At 41.7% G+C, this 23,476-nt stretch overlaps 1 protein-coding gene across 2 annotated transcripts; it reads left to right on the forward strand.

Moving 5' to 3' along the window:
- Nucleotides 1-959: 959 nt before the first annotated feature.
- PTBP1 (polypyrimidine tract binding protein 1) lies at nucleotides 960-23,231 on the forward strand. Of its 2 annotated transcripts, none has more exons than XM_083182091.1 (15): nucleotides 960-1,106; nucleotides 3,628-3,658; nucleotides 9,827-9,896; nucleotides 13,841-14,013; nucleotides 14,208-14,354; nucleotides 15,011-15,178; nucleotides 15,364-15,474; nucleotides 15,715-15,886; nucleotides 16,606-16,677; nucleotides 17,039-17,160; nucleotides 18,793-18,826; nucleotides 19,329-19,421; nucleotides 20,109-20,325; nucleotides 20,723-20,800; nucleotides 20,877-23,231. In XM_083182091.1, exons 1-15 carry the CDS (start codon nucleotides 1,099-1,101, stop codon nucleotides 21,007-21,009), a joined length of 1,629 nt encoding a protein of 542 aa, XP_083038217.1. In that variant the 5' UTR covers nucleotides 960-1,098; the 3' UTR covers nucleotides 21,010-23,231. The 2 variants fall into 2 exon arrangements, with proteins under 2 accessions (XP_083038217.1, XP_083038207.1); XM_083182081.1 differs by lacking the exon at nucleotides 960-1,106 and adding an exon at nucleotides 1,526-1,712.
- Nucleotides 23,232-23,476: the final 245 nt, after the last annotated feature.

Consider the following 23,476-nt stretch of genomic DNA (forward strand, 5'->3'; position numbering starts at 1 on the left):
CTGCTGGTACAATTGGAGGGTATGGTACACCAACTGATAAGCCCCGTACACACGGGGGGAGATATATTGCTCAGCAATATATTACTGAGCAATATATTGCCCAGTGTCCCCTTTTCCTCAGCGATCAGAGATGGTCGCTGATGAAAAGGAACCTCAGCCGGCGGTGATGCAGAGGTAATCAGCTGGTCGCAGCGATTAGAGAGGGGCTGAAAACGGGAGCGCGCACCCAGCGATTCATCGCCGGGGCACACTCCCATCACTGGCAATATGGTCGCCAGCGACCATATTCCCAGCGAATTTAGCCCCTATCGCCCCCGTGTGTACACAGAAATAGAAGTAGGGTAGATGAGGTGGAATCAGAGAAACAAACACTGAAAAAGCGATTACAAGCTAGTCAGAAAGAAGTTAGAATTATTTTAACCACTTGCCTAGAGTGATGGTAAAAATTTTTTTTTTAAGAATGGTGTTTTCAAAAGTGTAAAATAGATAACTATAAAATCAATATAGTGTGAGATAAGTTTTAAATAGATATTTTTAACCTAATACAATCATTTAAAAAATGCCAGACAACTACTCGGTGCTTTTTTGGCTAAAAATAGCAATAAGTGGTTACAATCATGCAGCAGTGACACACGTTTCGGAGCAACAGTTTTCGGAGCAACAGTCGAAACAGTATTTTTGTGTTGTTCTGGACATCAAGACAAATTACCGAGCTACAGTAGTTGCACACAAGCCACTTCTCAAGCTAGTCCAATATGGCTGTACCCGTAAAGAAACCGGTCAACCAAGTAGATTTGGCCAGCGCTGGCCCCGCCCACCCTACGCTGCGCTGTGCCTGCAGGTCACTCACGTAGGTGAGATCCTGCTGGAAGTAGAACTGGGAACGCACCTTGTCTTGGCGGGAACACCGGAGGCGGCGCCCTGCTGATATAGCCACACCTCCCGGTTAAGATGGACAGCCATTCCAGCCAATAGGTTTCAGGCCCCGCTGCGTCACCAGTCCGGCCGCCATTTTGAGACTCTATATGAGGCGGTCGCACACTCTTTCTCCGTTATTGCGGCGCCTCCTCTCAGAGCTTGGTATTTTTTGTGTGTGCCATGGAAGGGTAAGTGGCGGCTTGTGTAGCGGTGCAGGACCGCGGTGCTATCTTCTTATTCTATTAATCTTGGGAAGTGATATGTATGGTATGCCAGGTGGCTTATTAGCTCCTGGCCGCGTGAAGTCACGGGGCACTAGGGAGGGGAATTGCTCCCGTGGCAGTGGCGGCGGCGGCTGCTTGTGGGGGGAGGGGGGGTGGGTAATGGGGTTTACGTGTACGGGGCGCTGCAACTTTTCTTAACTTTGGGGGTGGCAGGGGGAGCGCTGTATCTCCGCTCAACCCGGGCTGGTGCGCTCCCTTCAGCCCCCACCCAGGCTTCCTGTGTACTCAGCGCTGGCTGCGAGCAGGACTCCAGGAAGTGCCGAGTGCCTGGTTTCCATCTTGCTTTGCATACGTGGTGGTATCCTGTGTGCCGCCGCTCACCTGGGGGCCAGGAAGGGGGGGAGGGGTACTCGATTGCTACACCCCAGGCTCGCTGCTCTTCCGTCGTCCTACTTAGCATGGCGCAGTGACGCGCCCGCTTGCCCTGTGCAAAGTTCGTCTCTCGCCCCATTGTCTGCTGCGCTGCATGCTCACGATGGCGCTCTCCGCTGTGTACGTTCCTCAGACACGGTAAGGGGAGCCCGGCTCGACGCGCTGCTCTCGGGTGGGCGCTTGCATGTAGTGTCCGGCTAGTCTGCCGGTAGCTTACGCTGGAAATAGGTTACGCAGAGTTGCCCCCCTCCCTATGGCCGTACTGCTGTTACCTGGCCTTTGCAAGGTTGTGTTATATACCATATTGTGCTGTTTTGTGAAGTATTTTAAGCGTGAGATCGCTGCTTGCTCTACCTATCTGCTGTTTACCATGCGGGTTCAAGTAAAAGTTAAGCGCAGACATTTTTTTCACCCTACTATTGTATGTTATCAGTGTGTGTGTGTGTGTGTGTGTGTGTGTGTGTGTCGTTTTTGATTGGAATACGTAACTCCTGGAGTTGGGACGAAGATATGCTGGATCCCCTTTTGCATACACTAACTTTGGTCAGGAAGATACAGAAACCCTTTAGTAGACAACATGACGTTACAACCACAAAAAATGTAGTTGGTTCACAAAGGCATTTTGTAGAGGTACTCTACCTTTTGTGAAAGAGGTGCACCACCCCATACCTCCCTACATATCTCCCACCAGGAGAGACGGCTCTCTATTCATGGCTTTCCCTCTTAATTAATGATTGCCATCACCTGTGGTGAGAACATTTCTTATCAATTAACCGATCCTAAACAGGTGATGGCAATCGATTCGTACAGGGATGTCCAGAAACGACATTGTCCCTACTGGAATGGGTCATGTCTGTAGGTATGTCACCTTCAAAGGTATAATACTGTAGTGGGTTGTGTTACTTGAGTTTCCACGTTCAATTAAAGGATGGCTTCTAATGTGTTTTTATTTTTGTCATATATTAAATACAAAGGCAGGTATGTCGAAACTATGGCCCTCTAGCTGTTGTGAAACTACAAGTCCCATCATGCCTTGCCACAGTTTTGCTATTACGAAATGCTAAAACTATGGCAAGGCATGCTGGGATGTGTAGTTTCACACCAGCTGGAGGGCCACTTTTGGACATGCCTGCCCTAAGGGATTTGCAAATGTAACTGTCCCCCTTAACTCTGTCATTGTCAGTATTCTGTTGACAGTGTGAAGTGGTTGGCTTTTAACAGTTGATAAACTTGATAGCCTAGTACACATATTCCATCTTGGCCTCAGAGGATTAGTAGACCTCTTCATCTCTTAAGTATTTTATCTGTTTGATGGCCTGTCTTTTGTGTAGTTTCCGGAGTGTACTTGTATGTTTCTCTCCCAATGTGAAGTTACTTCCTTGGCTTCTGTTTTCTAGCGACCCATATTGTTAAGATTAGAAACTGTTTGCCAAAGTTATCACAGTGCACTGGTCTTCACTGTAGTTCTGTTGGTGTCTTCAAATAGTTAGTAGTGTGAATGTATGATCATGGTTAGTGAGGGTTGTAGTCTGTATGCTTGGCCTAGAGAAATGTGCTTACTCATATCCTGTTACCAAGTTAGTCTCAGATTATCTTGCGCAACGCCTTCATTCTGCTTTTCCTCTGTCTTTATTGGTCTTTGTCGTGTGACTTTAATGTAGAAGTGAAAATAGAACCAGTTTATTTAGTCTTGTAAGAGACTGGTCTAAATTGTTTAGAATAACTTCTACTGCGCTGTTCTGAATTAATATTGAGTGGGTAAAAGCTGTAATGATGGATTGGCTTTATTTCTTATGGGTTTTGGATGATTGCAAAGCTTCTCTATTGCTTAGTAATTGTACTTGAAATGTCTGGTTTGTCTTGTTAGTTGTGTAAATTCTGGTAAGTGTTACAATGAGTGTCAGTTTGCATTTCTGGGCATAACGCAAATATAGAAAAGTATCAAATTGTTATACCTTTTTATAAAGTTGTATGTTATTAACATATTTTTAGTATACTGTTACCAAGTTTTAAATCTGCCTTCGGTCTAATTATTTTCTTTTACTCTTTGCAGCATTGTTCAAGATATTACAGTTGGTACAAAGGTAAGATCTAGGAGTTTGATCAAGTTGTAAAATGCTGAATGAATGCATTAGTTGCTAGTAAGAGTGGGCTATGGTTGAGTGACTTCAGGAAGTTTTTCATAAATGTTGAACACAAAAACATGGGTTACCTCAACAGCACAAAGCTGCCTTCTAGATGGTAAACTAATATCTGCATGAGTTAGCCTAGCTGCCCTGTTACCATGACATTGGTAATTATCGCTCTTGGTTGCTTGCTAAGAATGCGGTCTGGAATTCCTGTCAACAGCCCCCTCCGCATGTGACCCATCGCTAGAGCTATACATTGTGGTGACTAGCTCTGTGGAGGGATTTGGACTATTTTTTTTTTTTTTTTTGTATTCTAGAAATGACTTTCATTTGATTTTCATGTTCAGTAATTTAGGTGTTGCCCCAACCCCCTCCCCTTGATACTCTATTTGAATTTGACAATGAAGTGTAGTGGTCTCTTAGGTGTGTTCACAAATTACAGGGATCGTTTGTGCAAGATGTATTTTCCACTGAGCTCTACGTTTTTTAAATTTGTTCTTGGTTTGAACGTTCATGTAGTGGTGTGTATTGAAGGGTTTAGTGGAACTTGTAGCTGGAGTACAAAGTAATGCGGAGACTATAATGTCTGGAATCTGAAAGTTTAAGCACTAGTTATGGCAGCAAATCACAACTGACCTTTTGTTCCTAAACACAGAAAATAGACAAAAATGGTTATTTGGACAAATTGGTTAAAGCCTTTTGATTTACACATTTATTCAAATGTTTTTGCCATTTTCCAGCTTTTGGAAGCAAATGATTGGTTGTAATTTGTTACCAGATTTTAATTCTAAACGGAATGGAAAGATAATTAGTCACTATCCAGCTTAAGCTTTGAAGATTGTTTGTTTAGCAGAATTCTTAAGGCCCATACACAGTGATATTATTATTGCTATTTCTAAGCGATCTCATTAGATCACTTAGAAAATAAGCACAGATCGACCTGTGTGTGCAGTGTTCTCACTCCTTGCACACGTCGCAGGTGTGCAGCGATGGGAGCTGAGCGATCTGTACTTAAGCAAGTTGCTCAGCTCCCTGCACCAGTCACCCCTTGTGCACTGGCTTTAGTGTATGAATAAGATAGCTAATGATTTTTGCCTTGTATATTTATGAAAACATTGTTTTAGGATATTTAGTCTGAACTTGTTGAACAGTGATCCACAAACTCCTTTGAAATGTATTTTGCATGTGTCTGTTTTGCTTGAGGTAGTGTTTGGGAGTGTCTGCATTACTGCAGTCCTTTTTAAGCTCTGGAATGCATAGTGAATAGCCTGCCCCACCCTGCATTTATTACAGGTTTATTTTTCTAGGTGTAACCATGGCAGTCCTTTGTGTTGCGTTTAGTGGGAGGGCTGGCCTGGGGCATTGCACTCAATACCTAGATTTTTAAAGTAATATATTGCATTCTTGTAGTGCATGTCTATACGCAGTTGCCAAAACATGGAGACGCATTAATTGTATGCATATATTGCCAGAAGTGATTGCAAGTAGAACTTGGTCATTAAAAAACAATGGTTAGAAAAAAAAACTGTCTCACAAAGTAATTTTCTTCATGCAAGTTTGTGATTTGCTGTAAAGGCACACACTTGACTATTTTCAGCCGAAAATCAGTCAAAACTGAATATCGCCCAATGTGTATGCCCCCAGAGATTGCTGACTAGCGATGATGCGCGCTCCCGCATCATCGCTAGGAAAGTAGTTCATCTGCTGGTTTTACCAGCAGATGTAATGGTGATGATGGATAGTTTTTCATCCATCGCGATGTGTGTACTGCTGCCGGGCTGAAAGATGACCCACTTTCAGCCCCTTCGCCTTTCATACTCACCAAGCTGGTCCGCAGCGCGCCGCTCCAGTGATCTTCTCGCTGGCTGCTGCTGTTCCTGCTCCCCGGCGGCTCGCCCCGCTCAACACAGGAGCAGACAGCACTGTTCCCTGCCCAGCAACACAGTGCACCCTGCTGGCCCTGGCCACCAATGTTTATATTTTTCTGCCCACTGCCACCAATATATTCATTTAAATGCACCAGCAATATATTATAATATATTGTTGGTGCATTTAAATGAATACATAGGTGGCAGTGGGCATATAAATATATAAACATGGGTTGGCGGTAATGTATACATTGCTGGTCTGTGCCAACAATGCATAAATTGGTGCCAACACTGCCCACTAATGTATATTTAGTTACTGCGCAGGCCAGCAATGTATCCATTAGTCATCACTGTCCACTAATGTTCATATATTTATATGCCCACTGCCACCAATGCAGGGTTGCCGACCATCCCGCATTTAGCGGGAGTATCCCGCTTTTTGATCCTATATCCAGGGAATATGTTGGATCCCCCTGCTTTTTAGCATGCTTTGGAAATAAAATAGTGACTGCGCATGTGCAAGTCATGTAGTGCAGGGGCTGATTGCGACCTCACCGCTGTTTTATTAAAAGCAGGCCAGGGGTTCTTTTGGACCGGACGGCCTTATCCCTGGGAGCGGCAGAGAGCAGTGCTGCAGATCAGATGGTAAGCTAGCGGCTGGCTGCTTCGATGGTCACCTTTCTGTACACACTACTTTTGTGAAAGATATGTATCATAGATTTTGGCAAAGTCTTTTGAAATGAAAATCTTCTAGTCACACTATGCCCAGCGTGTATGGACAGCGATGACCGCTCAGTGCATACACACTAAGTGGCTTTCCCCCTGCACAGGGCCAATGGAGGTGGGGAGGACGGCGTTGCATAGCGGAGCGCTATGCAAAGACGTCCTGATAGCCGCTTATCTGCTGGTATAACCAGCAGATTAACGGCTTTCCTGGCGATGTTGTGGCAGCGCTCAGTCGGGCCATACACACTGGGTGGCTTTGAACTGAAAGCCGCTCAAACCTGCTGTTTTGAGCGACTTTCAGCTCAGTTGCCCAGTGTGTATGGGCCTTAAGAGCTCGATAGGAATGCATTTCAGGCAAGGTTGTGAATATATCGCTTATCCCTTCATTGGAATAAACCTTTAATTGTATGTTAATATTGTGGAACATTTTTATGTAATAGAAACATCAATTGGCTTTTTAATGCTGCCTAACATTAACAATCTGAGTTTAGTGAAATATGAATATACAGCATGTTGCTGATCATTCCTATTGCATTTGACTCTACCTCTGATTATATGTAGATATATGGTCACCTTTATGGTATAGGATTGGGAGCAGATTGCATGTGCTTAAGTACATGCAATTTATCTTTAGATGGCTCATACAATCAGTCATGTGACTTTTCCTCCCTGACTAGCAGAGAAGAGAGGTGCAGCTTCTGGGTGGCCCGTGGCAGTGAAGATGCTGGGAGCTGCAGAAATTTCCAAGGACAGATGGGCGGGCGGCTGAAGAGCGTGCTGGTCGTCCTTTTGCACAATTCTGTCACTACTCTGAAAACAGTTTTCAGAGGATTGCTGCTTTCGGGCTATTTATTAATGGCATAACACAGCAGATGTGAGCAGATTGGTAGTTGCTAGCATGATAGGGTATTCCCACAAAAGTACATGAAATACTGAATAAGAACAAGTTTATTTTAAAAATTTCCTACTTATACCTATTTCACACCAGAAAATTTAGGGACCCGCACAGGAATCATGCCGGGCCATTCCCGGGTTGGCCCCTTTCACACCAGAAAAGTCCCTGCATTTTGCTGGTCCTCCGTGCAGGCCAGGGATCCACATGGGTGGCGGGCCCAAATGATGGGACAGTCGGCGGATGAAGATGACTCAGCTCTCCGGTGCCCTCACTGCCACCGGAGAGCTGCGTCATCTTCATCCGCCGCCTGTACCGTCATTTGCGCCCGCAGCCTGTGTGGATCCCCGGCCGGACAGCACACTGAGGACCGGCAACCTGGGTAAGTATCCCCTACCTCAGTGGTTCCCAAACTTTTTTGCATCACGGCACACTAGATTATCAGAATATTTGTCAAGTCACCCCTAGGTGCAAAGTTTGCTACCTAGAATTTCAAAAAACAATATTAAATTAAGTTGTGCTTATGTCATCCTTAGGTCCAGTTATGTGGTGAGGGACAGAATTCATTTCTGTTTTATCCACATATTTAAAAACTGGAAACCACAAGCACTGATTTTGCCTATTACATTGACCATAAGTACTTTGAACCGGTTCTGGATAACCAAACCCAGGCACCCCTGCCAGTGCTCCGAGGCACCCCAGGGAGCCTAGGCGCACAGTTTGGGAACCACTGCCCTACCCCATTCACACCGGCCAGGTCCCCGGGTTAAACCCGGGAACAACCCTGCTCCATAGCAGTGTTGAAATCCCAGCATCTTTTGGCCCAGGAACATTTCACACCTGCACTAGTCGCGAGTTGTTCCCAGGCCCAACCCGGGAAATTATGCTGGTGTGAACGGGGTATTAAATACAATTAAAGTCTGAACAATACTAAATGAAATGTGCAAAGACAGGTTAAATATTGACATTGGTTTACCACATAAAACATCTTGCTGCTGGCATTTCAGTTCACCCATTTGAGCGCTCAAACTGGACTTTTCTCAGAGCAGCCAATAGCTATATGTGGCTAAACCTGACCTTAATGAGCAAGATCAGCATGGGAAAAATGTATGTGGAGAATTGCCCTACAGTCTCCTGACTTTTTTTTTTTTTTTTTTCAGACTAGAATTTGTGCACGATAAATCAGTTGACTTTATCCTTTTTTTTTTTTTTTTTTTTTTTAATAAAGAGAAATTATAGTATTTCTCGCTGCTCTACATGTGTATATGACTGAAGCAAAATTTTGTTTATAGTAACTTAAGGCTGTGTTGAAAAATAGGACTTAGATGAGTTATGGCACTATTGGCTACATTTTCACTGTTACAGCAACTTGCTTTTAATTTTAATTGGCCCATTTAAGTGGGTGATTTTAAATGAGAAGGTTAGCTTCTGTCTAAATTCTGACCGAACCCTATTTTTGCTACCATCACCACAATACTACGACAACAATGTTCTTGTGATGAAATGCATGAGGAAGCCATTAAGCATGTTTAACCATGCTAAATGTGTGGTTTTTTTTTTTTTTTTCCATCCTCAAATCCCTACACTTGACTTGTTTTTTTTCTTGTACCTCAGATGAAAGCTGCTGCTGCCGTGTTTTAGTAGACATTTTGCATCTCAGATGTTGGCACTCAAAGGGTTAAGCCTGGGCTTTACACTGGTTTAGCAACCATACACGCTAAACACAGGCTATTTAATAGCAATAAATGAATGGGCGTCTGGAACAATTGAATTGCTCAGATGGTCAATACTTGTGCCAGCAATTTAAATCAATTTATTTCTCAGCTAAGCTACTATGCTGCAGCTCTAACTGAAAGCTGGCCATACACTGATTAAAAACATATCGAACTGCAGATCTGATGCAAAATATTTCCTCCTTCAGGCATAAACCCATATAATTTTATTTCTAATTTTTATGGAAAAAACAAAATCAATTAATCTAAGCAGGGCTTTCTAAAACCTTCAATATTTGCTGTGCATAATAGTTTGTCATGACCTTTAAATGTACAGTTGTGTCATGTTAAGCGACAGGTATGCCAGGTGATGCTAACAAGCATGCGTAGACTGCTGATCTCATTACTCCAAACTAAGTACTGTAATGTAGCAGCTGAAACTTATTTTTTTTTTCACCGTATGTTCTGCTCCAAATGAATCGGCATTCTCCTTGTAGGTCACATTGGGGCCAATGAAGTATTCTGTACTCTGGCTGTCACTAGATGGTGCCCGAGACAGCAATTAAATTGTGGCTCCTTCAAGTGTTCAGACAGGATGGTAAACTCTTTTCAGCTCAAAGCTTCCTGAGGTGTAGGCTGAAATGAGGAATCGCTAGTGCCCAAACAGGGACATTAGATTGGTTTAGCCTCTGTACATATAAACCCGGTGCTAATGGGCAAGCAAACAGGGAATACATGATCAATGAATGCAAAAATTGAACAGTTTTGATGGGTGCTTACAAAGCAATTGAATCTGTACCATTCAGCAATAAAGCCTTTTAGAATTTGCACAGCATCTAGTGGCTCACTCGGGCCAAACATCTCGTGGTTTGAGGCTGCATACCTACTTTTCCAATGCGCTAATGTCCTCTTCTTTATTTTCCAGCGGGGATCTGACGAACTTTTCTCTTGTGTTACTAACGGACCTTTTATCATGAGCAACTCTGCTTCTGCAGGTAATGTTTCCTTATGGGTTTTTTTTTTTTTGTAAACTGTTCTGTAAACTGAGCTATGAATGACTGAGCAATGTTGGCCATACACTAGACCAATTTTTATCCAATTACTTGATTGGTTGGAATGAAAATCTGGTACTGTATAGGAGCAAATGACAATAAGCTATTTTTTTTTCCAACAAACCCAGGAATAGACATTAATTTTCAGTGAAACTGTTTAGATCAAGCAGTGCTGTCTGAGTGACCGTTTGTAAGTTTTCAGCACTAGATTTTTATTCCATTCTGCCAACTAGTTAAATGGCTGGATAAAAGTTGGTATAGTTTATGGCCAGCATAAGACTTCATTGAATAAAATGCTTACATTTTATCTCCTGCTTTTCTCTTGATTGCTGCTTTTGTCTTGATTGGACTATCTACAATTCCATGTAATGTCAATCTTTTGTAAAAAACCCAGGTACACGATGGGAAATGTGCAAACTGTTTGTCCCAATCAGATTGGCATCTGTCTGTGTGCGGTATGGTCACTTGTAATAACGCTAGGTTTGAGCTGCATATCAAACCTAGCAATTTATTCAAACTGTGATTAAAGGCCCCCATACATTAGGCCGACTTGTCCTAGGGACAAGTCGGACTCAATTTACCTGCGAGCCGCCCGGCAGCTCCCCGGGAGGCTCACATACAATTTGGCACTTGATGTGCCATTTTTACATGGGATAAATCGCATGCGATTTATCCCATGTAAAAAAAAACCCGGGGAGCTGCAGGGCGGTGAGCAGTAGTGGGGGCGGGCAGCGGTGGTGGGGGCGGCCAGCGGCGGTAGTGGGGGCGGGGGGCGGTCAGCGGCAGCGGGCGGCGTTTGCGGTGAGCGCAGTGTACTTACATATAGCAGCAGCGGCGGGGACGGGACGCGCAGTGGCGGCTATTATATTTTTAAAATACTTGTCAAATGACCGGCCGCTCTCTGATTGGCTGAGAGCTCTCCGGTCAATCAGAGAGCGGCCGGTCATTTGACAAGTATTTTAAAAATATAATAGCCGCCACTGCGCGTCCCGTCCCCGCCGCTGCTATGTGTAAGTACACTGCGCTCACCGCACACGCCGCCCGTCCCCACCGCCGCTGGCCGCCCCCACCACCGCTGCCGCTGGCCGCCCCCACCACCGCTGCCGCTGGCCGCCCCCACATCTCCCCCGGTGTCTGTATGCATATGCCTGTCAGGTGGCAGGCATATGCATACAGGGAGGTCGGACGTGCTCGTATGTAGACAGACCGTCCGACCTCCCTGATCCGGTCCGATGCGCATGGGACCGCGCATCGGATCAAATGTCACATACCTACGATTTTGGGCCGATTTCATCCGATTATCGGCACAAAGTGCCGAAATCGGATGAAATCGTCCCAAAATCGCATAGTGTATGGGGGCCTTAAGTGTAACATCTCTCCAGTGTGTATTGGTGACCTGGGCCGGTGGGGATGTCAGTACTCCCTTTTGCTCCATTGTGTACCCAGCTTTAGAGGTGTAATCTTATCCTTGGAAACTCATTTTACCATATGTTGCATTTTGTAAAATTTGATTTGTCATAAGGGAAACCATATGAAAATACGGATGCAAAAAAAATATAATGGCCTCTTGGTACATCTTTGACTGCAAATTCATAATTTGATGTATTAAGCTGGGTACACATTAGATGCCATTGCAAAAAATGCAGTGTCATAAATGATTTCCTTTGAACTCCTGGTTAAAACAATATTGAGCATGCATGCTGAACAATGTTACAAAAGAGTCCGTGGTCACATCTAGGAGTATAGCTGATACCAGAATGAGCTGCATGTATAGACGGAGCATTGCTAACAACCATGGGATCATGCCAATTTAATAATGCACACATGTTGGATGACCTACACAAAAATGATAGGTTATGCGTATCCTTGAATAGATAATCTATTGTGTACACACCTTTTTAAAGGTGACAATACACTGTAATTATCAGGCTGGAGCAGCAATGGTTGTTGGGAATGAACATCTTCCAGAATGCCCAAAAGATGCAGTAATTGCTTCTCTGAGCAGATAGTATATAAATATGCTGTAGAAGGCCAATTCTCTGGTTCAGTTTGATGTGTATGGCTAGCATAAGGCTTTAAGGCCCCCATCCAGTAGTGCGCTATGGACTGTTTTCATTCAATTACAATTCTGTCACCCAGGAAGGTCCCGCCCACATTCCAACCAAAACTCCTCAAATTGGTTGACACCTCTCCCTAGTAGATGGTGGGCCTTGAGCCAAAACAAAGCCTAAATGGGTGCCGGCCACTACCTTGACAGTTGGGATCCCGACGGCCACTGGCTATTCTCCCTCGTGGGGGTCCACGACCCCCATAGAGATAGAATAGGTGGTGAGCGTAACAAGCCCGCAAGGGGCTTTGTTGCGCTTGCCCGGCTTTTTCAGTCCGGCCAGTCGGTATCCCGAAGTTGGGCTAATGACTGTCAGGATCATATACCACACCCAGCCTAAACAATGGACTGTGTTAAAGTGTTCACTGAGCTGTATGTATTGCTTTAAGCAGACTACTTTTCTGCGCTCCTTTTCCTTTAATCCTTTATTTAGATGGCGCCACAAGTTCTGTAGTGCCTAACATATATAAATGAGCAAAAAAAAATGTATATGATTATATATTCACATGTATTTTGGGACATATCTTTGTCCTCAACTGCTTAGCAGTGCTTTTCAAATACAGTCCTTGCAACACATTGTTACTGCACTTCTTGCTTATCTCCTTGCTGGAGCATGTATATTTATCATTAACAGCAATGCTTAAAAGTTTTGTTACTCACTTGTGATTCTGTGGTGAGACCTGGGAAATGTAATGCTGAGTGTACACTTAAAAGATCACCTGTTCCATTGATCTGGTGATAGAACTAGTGCAACAGCAGATATGGCCACACAATGTGTTACAACATATCTGGTCAGTACAGCTGATGCCAATATATCTAGATGTTTTATTGGCATGTCTGGCTGTGTGCCCATATGCAAACTCAAATGCCTACCTACATGTAACATCAGAACATACACCTACTAATAAGCCAGCATAGTGTGTTTGCAACCGGAGCATGTCCTTAGGCCTGGACTTGAAAATATCATGCTCTAAAATGGAGTACATGTTCAAAGGCCCATACACACTGGGTGACTTTGAGCTCAAAGCCGCTCAAAACAGCCTGTTTGAGCGGCTTTCAGCTCAAAGCCACCCAGTGTGTATGGCCCGGGGAAGAGAGGTGAGTGTTGCTTCCGCATAATCGCCGGGAAAGCCGTTCATTTGCTGGTTATACCAGAAGATGAGCGGCTTTCAGGACGGCTTTGCATAGCTCTTCGCTATGCAAACCTGTCCTCCCCCCTCCGTCGGCGCCGGGCAGGGAAAAAGTCGCTCAGTGTGTATGCACTGAGCAGCTTTCCCAGCAGCAATGATTGGCATAATCGTTGTCCATACACGCTGGCCATAGTCAAAGCTTTATTCCAGTAAGTGAGTGGTGAATTCCATAGTCAATTGGTTCCCAAACTCTTGTCAATCACTGCTTAGTATCCATGTTGTTTTCACAGCACCCCATGCCAAACATTTGTAGAAATTTAAAAGTTAAATATATACTTACTTAAATGGTCATCCTGCAATAATGTGGTGATGTATAAGTTTCACTTATATTTATCTACATATGGTCGATTAGTAATTGATGGGCAAAACCAGAGCTGGTAGCTATTAAATACCAATACTTTAAATGGTCGTGGACTGCTAATTCAAGGCACCTCAGGGTGCCATGGCATATTTTGGGAACCGCTGGCACAGGCACATCTGCAAGCTAATCCTAAACACGGAGTCTTATTAAACACATTCAGTCAATTTATAAAAATCCTTTTACAGATCTATGGGAATGAGTTTATCTTAATATTTGTGTTGATTTGCAGCAAATGGAAACGACAGTAAGAAATTTAAGGGAGACAACAGATCCGTAGGTGTTGGCTCTAAAGTTATTCATGTCCGAAAGCTTCCAGGGGATGTTACAGAGGCTGAAGTTATTTCTCTTGGACTTCCATTTGGGAAGGTGACGAACCTTTTGATGTTAAAGGGCAAAAACCAGGTATGTGACGGTTTCTACTCTTTCAGTAACTACATGTCTAACAAAGTATTGATACATTACAGGGGTTACTGTATGAGTTATGCAGTTGCATACCATCTCTATTCTTGTATCACTATGAAGAGAATAGGTATTTGTGACATTAATGTTGGAGTTTGTAGTTATAAATATTGCTCCCCACCCCCCTTGTATTATAGGCATTTCTAGAGATGAGCACGGAAGAGGCTGCTAATACCATGGTTAATTACTTTGCCACAGTCACGCCAGTACTCAGGAGTCAGCCCATCTACATTCAGTTTTCAAATCATAAGGAGTTGAAGACTGATAACTCTCCTAACCAAGCAGTGAGTTTAACTTTTTTTTTTTGGTTGAAGTAAAGGTACCCACATATTAAAAATCTACCCTCTTATTGCTTACTCAATTGTGGTGTGTGTGTGTGGGCATGATTCATGATTAGAGGTGTTGTCTATTCCATTTCCCTTAATCTACATCAGATTGGACATCAAATCTATCAGTGTGTGGGCACCATAAGACCTGTTTAGGTAATGGGGCAGACATAGAAAGTTTTAATTTGCAGTCTTTCTGGTATCTTGAAATAGATAATGGGAAGAGGCTAGTGCTTGACAAATCTTTCAGTGGTTGCTAAAAGCAAGGTTTGTGTTAAGGTGCCCATACGCGTTGCGATGCGCACATCGCATCTCACAGATCAAAATATGTGCTGCAGCTACTTTTTGATCTAGGTCACGATCACATTGCACACTAATTGCCTGCAGTTTGAATGTGATCAGGACCAAAAAGCATGCAATTGCAGCGTGTATGGGTGGGCACCTTTAGAACTTGTTGCAAGTTAACATTCATGTGATGAGCTTTCTTACTGTAGGGTGCTTTGTGAAAGGCATTGAAAACAGAAGTTTTATTATGGAGCTTATGAATTACTGTTTTACTTTCAGTTTTGTTGGTACTTTGCCTGACATGTTCTTATTCCATCCACTTTGTTTAGAGGGCACAAGCAGCTCTGCAGGCGGTTAACTCCGTTCAATCTGGAAATATTACACTATCTGCTGCTGCTGCAGTAGATGCTGGCATGGCTATTTCAGGACAGAGTCCAGTCCTCAGAATAATTGTGGAAAACCTTTTCTACCCAGTTACCCTTGATGTCTTACAGCAGGTAAATGTGTAGTTTGTGCCTCCAGATTAGTGCGGTTTTATATTCTTTTTTTTTTTTTTTTGTTTTGTTTTTTTTTTACAATTTTTCCTAAAAATCAGTAAGAAATCTTTCAAGTGTATTTTCCTAGCACTGCCCATTTTGTTACAGCAGCATCAGTAACTCCTGTTTTATCTTTCCCCTTCTAGATTTTTTCAAAGTTTGGAACCGTGCTGAAAATAATTACCTTCACCAAAAACAATCAATTTCAGGCACTTTTGCAGTATTCTGATCCCATGAGTGCCCAGCATGCCAAACTGGTAAGTATCATTCCTTCCTCAAATAACTTTAAAAAAAAAAAAGTAAAACCCACTAAGCCCCCACTAAGCCTTATTTGCTATAGGTCTATTTTAATATATTTTTTTTTTTGTAATGGACCAAAATTTACTCTTTTTTTTTTTTTTTTTTTTTTAGTAAATATAATCCTTACATTTCATTAACTTCTTTGTTGGGGGTTTGATGCAGTATTGACTCGTTTCTGCTTTAACCTTTTTTTTTAGTCTCTCGATGGGCAGAATATTTATAATGCTTGTTGTACGCTCCGTATTGACTTCTCAAAACTCACCAGCCTTAATGTAAAGTACAATAATGACAAGAGCCGGGATTACACACGCCCTGACCTACCATCTGGAGATGGTCAGCCCACACTGGATCAAACAATTGCTGCTTTTGGTGAGGATACTTAATGTATTGTGTTTTTATGTATGCTCCAACTAGCTCATTTCAAAGCAAACTCGTAACTGGCCTCTAAGCGAATGCACCATAATTACTGTTGGTGCTTAACATTGAATAATGTTTGCTACTACAGAAGATACACATCGCATTTGTGTGTAAGGTGCACTTATTGGGCGGTATTCAATGAGGCTGATTCGCCAGGTTTTTATGGCGATTTTGTGCTGTAAGGCGAATTTCTGACTAAAACGGTGAATCACCCTATTCAATGACCAGATGGCGAACACATTTCAAGGTTTTTTCGCCATGATTCACCGAGTAGCAATCGCTATCTTTTTATGGTGAAGTGGAAGGTGAACTTTTAAAATAGTGTTTTGTTTTTTACAATTGGTGTAAAAAAATCGGGAATTTTATTCTGAGGAGGGGCATGCTATTTTTATTCATGTGCTGTAAGCACATGAAGGTATATTTTATTTAAGTGGTGTCTACCATACGATCCACACCCTTGAGGATGGACAGTAATTGTGTACACCTCAATGACTACTGAGGCAACAGCTTTCTAAATTTGGGTCTTCATGGGCACTTCAATTGATGTTTTGCACCCAATTTGATAACTGTCCAAATCATATTGTGGTGAAGAAACCTTCAGTTTTACCTAATCAGGTATTAAAGTTGTCTTTCTTTCTGAATGTTTTTTTTTTTTTTTTATCTACTTTCAGGAGCTCCAGGACTGATATCTGCCAATCCTTATGCTAATGCTGGTTTTCCACCAGCCTTTGCGATCCAACAAGGTATTGTACTACTTGACCATTTGGTATTACAGGTAAATGTTAAATACAATTGCGGGAGATGTGCTAACCCCTGTGAGTTAGTGCAGCAACAGCCACACTTTGCAGCTGCTTAGGCTCTCAGCCTTTTTTGCGGCCCCATGGGACGCCATTCAAAATTGTTCATTTGGTGTTGAAATCAGGCTGAGATGCCGTGCCACTGGCATTTCCACGTTGTTGCAATTGCACTTCTGTCTCTCTGTCCACAATTTGATTGACCCCTTAGCCTGTGTCCAGATATCGGTGCATGTAAAGAATACAGTTCCTTACTCTGTTACACTGAGTGTAGTACCCTAACCTTTTTTGTGTTTTTCTCCATGTTTAGGTCTTCATGGAACACTCACATCCCTTACACTTCCAAGTGCAGCTGCTGCTAGCAGATTTGGCATTCATGGTCTTGGAATCCCTGGGAATGCTGTTCTGCTTGTCAGCAATCTTAACCCAGAGGTTAGTTTTCTGAATTGAACATTGAAAGTTTTGGTAATCGAAGTGAAGAAAATTTGCTGCTATTCTTCAACCAGTTAATTAGTGATGCAATATTTAATAAGGCCTCACTATAGTGGATCCCTCCTGTTTCCCTACATTTTTTACATTTGATAATAGCTGTTATGTTTTATAACTTATGATGGTTTGGATGCTACCGGATCTACAGTATCAAGAATATGTAACTTGGTTAAGGGGGTATTCAATGTGGGATCACTGCTGTCGATCCCCGCCGATAACCGTGATCCAGACAACATTTGCGGTCAGATCGACCGCAGAACTACAGACGGGATACAATGTGCCGCTTGGCGCAAAGGGGGCATGGCGCGAAAATGGCCGTGGATTGTCGTTATCTGCTGCCCAGATAACGACAATCCATGGCCGGTATCGGCAGAACGGGCCCGACAGCTTCTGAAGTCGGGCCCGTTCTGCCGTAAGCCCTCATCAATGCTGTCGTTAATGACAGCATTGAGTAGGGAGCTGCCGCTATTTCCCACGTCGCAAATGGCGGCAGCAGATTGAATACCCCCCTTTATGTATACAATGATAGTTTTGAGCGTGTTAGCATAGTCATGCTTGTAGAACTAGATTAAGTCAAATGTCCTTGAAAGCTGACGGAAGCAATCATCCTGTTGACCTGAAGATATGCAAGAGGGCAGATATCGGACTTGGAATTAGAAATGGTCTGTTTTTAAAATGAGAGGTGGACTCTCAATCACTCCCTCCTTTGGGTCTAAACTAACAACTCTTCCTAATTCACTTTATAGTTGCCGATTTATCTTAAAATTGGTGGAGACAATATCCTAGAACCCAGATTTTGTCTAATGCTGTAACACAAATTGTCAGGCTGTTAACTTATGCTTGGTGTTTATGGCTTTTTATTAAACTTCTCCTAATGAGGTTTTAGGAAATTGTTAATCACTGATTATTGCAATATCACCATTTTAGTCAACTGACATCTGTAATAAATTTTACTATTTTTAAGTGACTTGGATTTTGTCACAAATCCAACAGTTGCATGTGTTTTTACATTGGCTTGCTCTCTGAATTGGCATGCTAATATAAGTGAAGCCATGTAGTAGCTGTAAACAAATTAATTTGAACCAGTGGATATTGTCTCGTGTAGAAATCTTATTTGTTCTTTTCATTATCACTTTCCCACCAGATTAAACCTTAGTAACTGCCATTAAACATTTAATCTAGAATACTTTTTAATCTTATGAACCTGTTTCTTTACATATTTACTGACCTGTTTTTTTGCTACTTTTTTCTTTTCCTCCCATCCCCTTTTTGTTTTTATTATACCTTGATCCGGAATTTCTTTGCCAACTGACTGCACGGCATCTTCTGCTTCCTGTTGTGCTTGAAAACAAAACATAAACTATCCCTTCCAAAAAAATAAATCCCAAATTCCCTGCTGTCCGGATCCAACCTATCCTTCAAATATTAACCATCTTGAATATCATCCGTCAACTGCTCCTACCACTCCTACGGTGACACCTTCCTCGTGGACCATTTCTGCAAGCTGTGCTCTTCCCTCGGCTCCTTTTTCTCTACCCCTGTCCCTCCGCTGCCTTGCTCTGCTGTTCTCTAAAGAGAGTTACACCCCAATGCCTCTTTATTCTTTTCGGTATGTTTCGCACTTTATTACTATTTTTCATTTTTTTGGTTTGTTTTTTTTGGGTGGAACCTGCATGCGTTTTTTTTTTTACTTGTTGGGGTGGGTATTGTAATTTTAAAGGTGCAATTTTATAAGTTTAATTTGAAGACTGGTAGATTTTGGGTAAAGGTCTTTAAAACGTATGATTTAAAACTGCACCTTTTGAAGTAGTGGTATACAGAGTTGTGTGATCAGTCAATGAAGCATGGAGGGTGGTGGGATAAACATGTAGACTGGAAGGGAATATCGTGAATATCACGGGAACAATGCTGCCGTAAACAGAAATTGTTTAATTGAAACTATATATTTCTTTTCTCAAGTGATCTATGCAGTTATTTGATCATTAGGCATGTGCTAACATTTGTACCTTGGCATGTCTAATATACAATTTGTCTCTTCTGTGGGTGTGTGTTCTTAACATACAAATGTTTGTTGTGACTAGCTTATCAACTTGCTTGTTGTTTTTTCCAAGGTGTATACGGTGATGTACACAGAGTGAAGATTCTCTTTAACAAGAAGGAGAATGCACTTATTCAAATGGCTGATGGAAACCAAGCTCAGCTAGGTAAACCTTAATCTAGCAGCGGCATGCTTTTTCTAGTGAACGGACTGTGCAAATTTTGCTTAAAACTGATTCAAAGTAGCAGCATTTGTTTATTCATTAATATGGTATAGATTTTAAACTTGCTGAGATTCTAGACAGTAAAGTCTAAATAGAGGAGACTGGGTGATTCAGTTGTTTCTGACAACATCAGCAGGCTTGTGGGCCGAATGAAAGCGAATTGTGCCGGCACAATGACATGATCTCTGCTCGCCACATTAGAGGCGTTCAGACTACTGTAAATGGCTAAATCTAGTGTCTCTGGGTGTGGCAGTGTAAAAATTTTAATTCTTTTCCTCTGTTTAGATGTGGGATTACGTGCAATCAGCAGCTTAAACAATTGAATCGTGCTCTTTAAGTTTTAAAATGGTGTTCTATTTTAAAGTCTGTGTTGCCCCATTGATTAGGCTGGATATGTGAAGAATGGCTTTTCTTTAGTGCTGCGCTTTTTACATTGCAAACAATGAATATTGGATACTGGTGAATCATTAAGCGCTTTCTTGAGAAGGTTACCCTATGAAGCAGGAGTGGAACATGTGCTGTGTAACACCATAAACATGTCCGTGTACCTCCCTAGAAGAGTACAAAATTATCACATTAAAATACAAATGAAAATTATGAAATGTAACACTGTTCCTATTCTGTTTGCAGCAATGAGCCACTTAAATGGACAGAGACTCCACGGAAAACCTCTTCGTATCACTGTATCAAAGCACCAAACTGTACAGTTACCCAGAGAAGGACAGGAGGATCAAGGCTTAACAAAGGACTTCACCAATTCTCCACTACACCGCTTCAAGAAACCAGGCTCAAAGAACTTTCAAAACATTTTCCCTCCCTCAGCAACACTCCACCTCTCCAACATTCCGTAAGTTACTCACTGGCAAACTCGCCTATTTCTAGTACATTGTCAAAGTTGATTAACTTAAAATGAGCCATTAGCCAATCTAAACCAATGTAGAATAAACTTTTTTTAGAAGCCTTTTAAATTGAAGCTTACTGCTGGGCTATCTGGAACAGTAAAAAAGACCAGTTTTAAAGCCCAGTGGAGCCATTCAATTAATGGGAACACAACCTAATTCAAATGAGAAGTAGAGGTGCTTGTTTCCCATAGACACAATTATGGTAGCTTATTTCTGCATGCACCTCTAAAGGCTGCAAAGCTGACAGCTGCTCATGGAGAGTTTCACTGCCCTTCACTCCATAGACTAGCCTTTTCAGAGTGTCCATTTGTGTTCTATCCTAACGTTAACATTCTTTTGTAGACCATCTGTAAGTGAAGAGGATCTAAAGTTGCTTTTTTCACATGAAGGATGTCCCGTTAAAGGCTTCAAATTTTTCCAGTAAGTTATTAACATGATTATCCTTGAGTTGTAGAAATCAAACCAAATACTCTCTAAGCTATACATTTCTTTTCAGGAAAGACCGAAAAATGGCTCTTATTCAGATGGGCTCTGTTGAAGAGTCAATCGAATCCCTTATAGAACTTCACAACCATGACATGGGAGAGAATCATCATCTGCGGGTCTCCTTTTCAAAGTCCACTATCTAATTCAGGATCTGAAGAAAATTAAAGGACTTTAATCCCTTGTAGGGTACCTAAGTCTCATGGGCTCACTTATATCATTCCAGATAAAAGCCACTTTACAGAGAAGATGCAGCACTCAAGTGTCCTTGCATTCCAGACTTTATTTTTAAAATTATTATTTTTTTCTTTTACCAAACTTCCATTGGTAGCAATGTTTCTATGGGGTAGTTGCATTGACGTTTACACAATGCCCGTAAATGAACTCTACTTAATGCTGAATCTCTGTAGCAATTTCATGCTTTAGGACCAAATCTTGGAGTTTGAAAGGACAGCTGTAAATCTAGCAGGATCACTAGATTAATGTACAAAAGGCTTTGCACAGGTGATTTGTGGGAATATCTAGCTCAATGGGGGTTTGTCTCCTGTCACAACATGCTGGCTTTTGCTATGTGCCTTAACCTGATGCAAACTCCTGACTATTTCCCATGATGCAGGAAACTTAGATTCTGAATGTCCTCTGCGATGAAGTTACACCTGGCTTTAGAATGTTCCTAAATGTTAAAATACTGCGTTCCTTTGATCATTCCTGTACAACTTCAGACCATATATTCCTAACTTTGCAAACTTGAGCACCTCAATTAGTTTTGTTTGCTTGCTTTATGTATTTACTTTGCCCCTTGGTCCAAAAGTACGATACTTGAGGGGATGTGTTAAAGCAAAACATTGCTGCTTACCCCTTTTACCTTTACATAACATGTAAATACATTAATTCATTGCATTCATTTACCAAATGCATACATATCCCTCTGCAACAGTTTAATCTCTGATCATGCTACAGGTTATTATATCAAAGATAAGGACCAAAATCTTGTATTTCTCCAAGCCTTAAGTAAGGCATTTAGGAGGGGGGACATGGATTTCCAGCTGGTATTACTCTACCCTTTGGGCTATCTGTACCCAGCTGTTAATTGTTTGGTTCATAAAAATAACCCTTTCATTTTAAGGGCATCCTTGACCTTTAGTTTAGTCCCAGATGTGGGGCTCATGATTAGCACCTTCTCCAACATGTAAAGATTTGGCAGCAGAAACTTGTAAAGTGCCTTTTTTTTTTTTTTTGTCACATTTCACTTGCTTAAAAAAAAAAAATATTCTTGAATAGGGCTTTCAACACGGCTTATCGGTTTCAAATTTCAAGAATATGCTTCCTTGAGCTGATGGCTATTGTTTGGAAATGTAGACAATCATCTGTTCAAAAAAGAATGGAACTTGTATCTGGCCTCTGCTGTCTAGTTTATGTGATGGACTTAAACTTTACATTCATGTGCCTGGCATGTCTGAAACTCCTGCAACTCCACGAGCTTGTTATACACTGCTTTTGCCAAGTCTCGGTGTCTAGCAAGTGCCTTTTGTCATTCCAAAGTATGGCTTACCCGCTGCTTTACTATTGAAAGGGATTACTATTTTCAGCTACTTGTTACAAATGGCCTCTCGATACTATTCCAGTTTGAGTACTCCTGCTCAGTGCCTTATCACTTGTCCCTTGCGGTGCACTCCCTGTAGGCAGCACAGATTTGATACGTCTGTTAACAACAATTAATGTGCTGTTCTCTGTGGTAAAGCAGTGTGGTATAGACATGACCATTTGCAAATTTAACAATATAAAAACCTAAAATTCCAATAAGCCAGACCTTGATATACTAAAGGCTCATATTAAATGCTCTGTCTGGGCTTGATCCTGAAGAGGTTTCAAGTTTGGGTAGTAATTTGGGCCCTTAGTTTGTCGTAACTTTATGCTGGTATAGCTATGTAATGTCTCAACACAGAACTGCGGGGTCTGTCACCAGTTGCACAGTGCAAATATATCTAAATCTGCTTCATTATGTAACTGGCAAGGATTCTGATCACCTCCCAGTATACTGTGCATTTTACCCTGTATACATGAACTGTAAATATATATAGCTTTTTGTATACCTATTCAAGTGCAAAAGCTGTAAAACAATATAATTTTTTTGTAGTGGTAAATTGTATATTTTGATAACCTTTTCTGAAAGATTTCAGTATTGTGGTATGCCGAGATGACAACTTTAGAAATCCATTACCTCTAATCAAACGTTTGTATGAAAGACAAATTAAATATTTTATACAAAACATTTATACTTTTCAGTAGGTTTTTGTTCAATCAAATTGTAGTAATCAGTTACCTGCCAGTATATGTATGGGCTTATAATAAACTTCTTTATTCTTAACTTCTGTTTTTTTTTCCCCGCTCTGATTTATTCTCAAACTTGCTTTTACACAACTATTCAATTCCTACTTTTTTTTTTCCGCTTCAATTTCTGAATTACCTTTTTTAATGCTAAAAAGCATAATTTCTCAAGTATTATGGAAGTGTTCAGAGTTTATGTAAACCTAATAGGAAATGCTGTTTGGTTTTTTTTTTTTTTTATGTATGGTCCATATACCAAAAAGTATGCTGTTGTTTCTAAGGTCT

The sequence above is a fragment of the Crinia signifera genome, chromosome 1, assembly GCF_055691185.1.
Source record: "Crinia signifera chromosome 1, ASM5569118v1, whole genome shotgun sequence".
Taxonomy (NCBI): Eukaryota; Metazoa; Chordata; class Amphibia; order Anura; family Myobatrachidae; genus Crinia; species Crinia signifera.

What these genes read in the sequence shown, in the direction of transcription:
- PTBP1 (XM_083182081.1), top strand. Translation starts at nt 1,669, where the DNA reads ATGCTCACGATGGCGCTCTCCGCTGTGTACGTTCCTCAGACACG. An exon ending in GTGTACGTTCCTCAGACACG is followed by an intron (nt 1,713 to 3,627) that starts GTAAGGGGAGCC and finishes TACTCTTTGCAG; the next exon opens with CATTGTTCAAGATATTACAG. An exon ending in ATGCCTCTTTATTCTTTTCG is followed by an intron (nt 18,827 to 19,328) that starts GTATGTTTCGCA and finishes GTTTTTTCCAAG; the next exon opens with GTGTATACGGTGATGTACAC.